General features: G+C 26.6%; 1 protein-coding gene across 1 annotated transcript; it reads left to right on the top strand.

Annotated features, from left to right (window-relative positions):
- Window positions 1–1,476: 1,476 nt before the first annotated feature.
- On the top strand, window positions 1,477–2,232 carry LOC114414357 (tigger transposable element-derived protein 6-like). Its single transcript, XM_028378618.1, has 2 exons — window positions 1,477–1,653; window positions 1,948–2,232. The coding sequence occupies exons 1-2, from the start codon at window positions 1,477–1,479 to the stop codon at window positions 2,230–2,232; spliced, it is 462 nt and encodes a 153-aa protein (XP_028234419.1).
- The last annotated feature ends 2,931 nt before the right edge of the window (window positions 2,233–5,163 follow it).

Here is a 5,163-nt window from a genome sequence, read left to right as displayed (position 1 = left end):
TTCCTCTTGCAATAAAATAAATTATCACAAATACACTTCCAAATTGACAAAATTCAATCACAAGAAATTTTAAAAATTATAAACTTAAGACTAAAAAAAATATAAATTTTAATTTAAAAGACTAATAAAGATAACGAGATGATCGATGAGTCAACTCATTTTATCTAATTCTAATGTAATTTGATGAAAGAAGTTCCATCTTTTCACGAATTTGTTTTTGGTGAAATGCTTTCATTGTTTGATTAATGATGATGAAAATATTAGTTACTTATTAATTATTTTGACAAAATACCTATTAATTTCTTATCACCAAAAAGGTTCACTTGCTGATTTTATAGATGACAGTTAAAATTCTATAAATTAATAATGTCAGGATCGGAGAAATTTATTAATTTAGAGAGTTATTAATTTATTAATAAATTAATAATTATTAATTTAAAGAGTTTTTAAGTAATTATACTGTATATACCAAACAAAAAGACAAATTAGTCTATGCATCTTAGAATTACGTTGCAGCGAATCTTGGGACTCAACGTAAATTAGTAACTACTGTGTTCATATGCATTGGAAATCAATAATGACTTTTGAAGTACAGTAAATGTAAACAAGAGGAACAAATGTGTTCAATGTATTCTTAAACAAGTTTGACATATATAAATTACATAAATGTGTTAGAGTATTCAAACCATATCTCACAAGATGGCTTCTCATCTAAAAGGTGTTGCAAAATCAACTATGTCAGATCAAATACGTAAAGAGTTGTGTGGGTACAAGAGAGATAATCCTGCAAGCACACAAAAAGACTTGTAGAGATGGCTTGAGGGAAAATTTGAGTTGAAAGTTAGTCAAGGAACAATATCAAACACACTTAAGCTGTCAAATGACTATCTCTCTACTGAAATAGAAAAGGGAAGAGCAGAGATCAAAAGACACAAACCAGCAAAATATCCTGACATGGAAAAGGTTGTTTATGAGTGGTTTCTCTAGCATCAAGAACATGTGAATATCACAGGAGAATTAATTTTGCATAAGGCAAGAGATACAATGAAACTCGTGTACCCTCATGATGATTCAGATTTTAACTTCTCTATAGGATGGCTTGAGAAATTCAAGCACCGACATGACATAAAGTCATTTCGTCGTTTTGGCGAGAGTGGGTCTGTTGATGTACAAGACATGGAGTAGAAATTGGTATCGATTCGGGAGAAAATTGATCAGTTCCCTATGAAAGATGTTTTCAATATGGATGAAACTGGGTTGTTTTATAGGCTACAAGCTGATCATTCACTGGCAACAAAACAACTTGAAGGAAGAAAACAAGATAAAGAAAGGTCGACGGTAGTTATTTGTTGTAATGAAGATGGCTCTGAAAAAATCCCTCTATGGATTATTGGGAAATACGAAAAGCCTCGTTGCTTCAAGAATGTCAACATGAATAGCTTGGATTGTCAGTATCAAGCTAACAAAAAAGCATGGATGACTAGTGTGCTTTTTGATGAATATGTTCGTTCATTTGACCAAATGATGCATGGTAGAAGAGTTCTACTTGTGGTGGATAATTGTCCGGCACATCCAAGAAATATTGAAGGGCTAAGAAACGTTGAGTTGTTCTTCTTGCCACCCAACATGACATCAAAGATTCAACCTTGCGATGCTGGGATAATAAGAGTTTTCAAGATGCATTACCGTAGAAGGTTTTATCGCAAAATATTGGAAGGTTATGAGGTGAGACAATCTGATCCAGGGAAGATAAATGTCCTTGATGCTATCAATTTGACAATCCCAGCTTGGACGATAGATGTTCGAAAAGAAACAATAATGAATTATTTTTGACACTGTAAAATTTGTTCAACTAGTGACGTTACAAGAAATTTGGATGAATCCACTTTTTATGAAGAAACTTAAGACCTCGAGACTATGATCAATAAATGTGGCTATCGTAATAAGATGGATATCGACAATCTAATGAACTACCCAGGTGAAAATGAAGCATGTTCGGAGGTTCAGAGTTTAGAAGATATTGTGGGTACTATCATTGAGAACAATGCAGAGGATGACGACGAAGATGATACGGTGTCTTTGGAACCTGTTACGCGAAAGGAAGCACTTATGACGTCGAACACTCTTCACAACTTTATGATACAATACAAAAATACAACACCTGAGCTATTAAATGCAATAAGAAAAGTTAGAGATGAACTTCGAATAAACTTGAACTTTAAAGGAAAATAGACAATTATTGAATCATATTTCAATAGAGTGTAATATATTGTTTCTATGAATTATTAATTTATGATTTTCTTAGGACCGAAAATTATAAAGGAATCTCACGAAAAATTATTATCTTATTATTTTATAGAATTTTTCAATTTTTTACATTGACCCAAATTGGGACTGAACGAATTTATTATTTTAGAGAGTTTATTAATCATCGACTATTAATTTAAAGAATTTCTATACTATGTTGTAGGTATTTTTGAAACTGGAAAGGACCTTGCCGGTTAGTGGCTTCTTCAATGCCTTTTAACTTTTATATATAAAAACACCTTTTAAATTTTAATTATTTCATTTCATTGCTTAATGATTTGATGAATCATCCATTGTGGACTGCTCATGTGAGCCACTTGTAGAGATTTTGCTTTAACTGTCACCGAATGTAACATGTTGATTTGCTTCTTGTCGTGGGAGTCACTTTTAAAATTCGGAAAAGATATTCTTTTGAATAATTTTGTAGTTTTGTTAATGAAGCTTTCAAATAGTTAACACACATATATAATTCTATGTTTTATGTATATGTTATTTGTAAATAAAATAGAATTATTAGACATGAAGTTAAAGCATTGCTAACATGATAGAATAAAATCCTTTTATTATTATTTTTAAAACAAGAATAAATTAATTTTGTTTTCACTTCTTATAATCATTTTTAGAACAAATCAAGATTTTCAATATTATACCGTAATACTTACTGTAACATTTTTTTCAAGATTTATATTTTTTTATCAATTTATCCCCATCCAAAGCTTTCAAATTTTAGGACAGATTCAAATAAAAAAAATTCAAACATGATTTCTTAATATGAAATTTGTTCAAACCACCTTTTAAACATAGAAGTTGATCTAATAAGTATACGAAATAATTATTAATTTATGTTAATTTTATAATACCTTTTAAAAACCTTTTGTTAATTATTAATTTATCAATAAAAAATGTAAATTTGTAATATCTTTTTGCTCTCTTCTTACTTTAACTATCAAATTGATTTTATAATTCATGATAATTTGTGTAAAAATGTGACAATTAAGATCGAATTTAAAACTTCATGCAATTATCCCAAAATCTCACCATTAGGCCTGTAATGAGTTATAATTTTCATATAATAACTAATTCAAACAACAAATGTTTTGTTCATGTTTAATTATAAGACTCTTTTAATTAATTTATATCTCTTGATAAAAATAATTAATTTAATTAATTATATTAAATTTATCATTTAATTGTATTATTATTTTAAAATTATTTTTTTAATCTTTTTATTCATTCAATTATTTCTTATTAATGTTTAAAAAAATAATTAAATAAGAATATGTACGAAAAAACAATTAAGACATTTAAAAATTCAAAAAAAACTTATAAAAACAAATGAATAATTTTAAAAAAAATCTTATAATTAAAGAAAAAATATACACTTGCATTAAATTAGACAGCTGAACAATAAGAACTGTGGAGATAGAAAATATAAAGACAGGAAAAAATAAAGTTGAGAGACAGCAAGGTTTGTATTCCACTAGTTGTTTATGTCTGCAATGAACAAAAATGGAGGCTATTTTCATAAAATGACAAAATATGGTCATGTAATTCTTCACCTTATCTGTCATAATAATTGGAATGAATTCCATCAAACAATTAATGCTAGCCATCGCTACCACACCGCCAGCTTACAGCTATGTGATGCTTACCAAATTGATATAATTTTTTATTATTCCTGAGAATTAAAGTTAATATAAAAAATTTATAATAATTTATGTACCCTAATAGATTAATAGCGTTAAATTTCCTTAATGTTATAAAATATTTTTAATGTTATTAAAATAGTTTTATTTTTAGAAAAATATCAACGGGATATTTATTTTCTTAGTGATCTAGAATAATTAAAATGTTTGTGGCAGTCTATAAACCACCAATAAATAATAAAAAATCTAATTCAATTGATTAAATAAATAAATTACTGTAAATCTTCTATATCTATCTTAAATTCTTATGAAAAAAAATCACCAAAAGAAAACCGGACTCATTAAATGTAAGTATGTAACTTACTTTTATATTAATATTTTTTCCCCAAAAATTACACTAATTTAATAATTTAGAAAGCAAACTATTTCTTTAACAACAGTAAGTTTAATAATCTCACTTTCTCTCCCCCTCCCTGTACAGAGAAAGAGTAGTAACCAAGAGAAGCAAATGATAATTGTTTAGTCTTACACAATTAATTCGCAAAAAAGTAAAATGCAGTTGAGATTAACTTATCCGTACCTAAAGATTAATTGTATCGAAAATTTTGACTATCCCATATTTTCAGTAAAAAAATTAATATTTAGGATAAATAGTCAAGTTTATTTTTAAAAGTAAAATGCAGATATAAATTAATTTTTGAAAGATAAAAATTATAAATTTATTTTTTATGTGGAAAAAATATAATAAATTAGTTCTATAATTAAATTTATGAGATCATTTTGTCATTATGTTATAATGTTTAAGGATTAATTTGATTATAAATTATATTTTTGGGGATTAATTTGACCTTAAATTATAAAATTTAAAAATTAATTTATCATTAAATTATCTATTTGACTAATTTATCATATTTTTTATATATTCAATAATTAAATTTTAACTTAATATTTTTGATAGAGCGTCTCATATTTTCATAAAGGAATTTGACTATTTACTTTAATATTTAACTAAAACTAGTAAAAGAACAAGTGCACAGCAAAAGCATTGAGAGAAATTGGAAAGATAAAAAAAAAAAAAAAAAAGCAAAGCCCGTTTTCAATAAACAAAAAAAGGTGAGAATTTAGTTAAGTGACACGTGCAACAATATTTAGTGATTGGACAGATTTATAAATACTACTATTGATTATTTTTCACAATATATATAAGATT

The sequence above is a fragment of the Glycine soja genome, chromosome 6 (genome assembly GCF_004193775.1).
Source record: "Glycine soja cultivar W05 chromosome 6, ASM419377v2, whole genome shotgun sequence".
NCBI classification, from domain to species: Eukaryota; Viridiplantae; Streptophyta; class Magnoliopsida; order Fabales; family Fabaceae; genus Glycine; species Glycine soja.
This window is presented reverse-complemented; position numbering and strand designations above follow the sequence as displayed.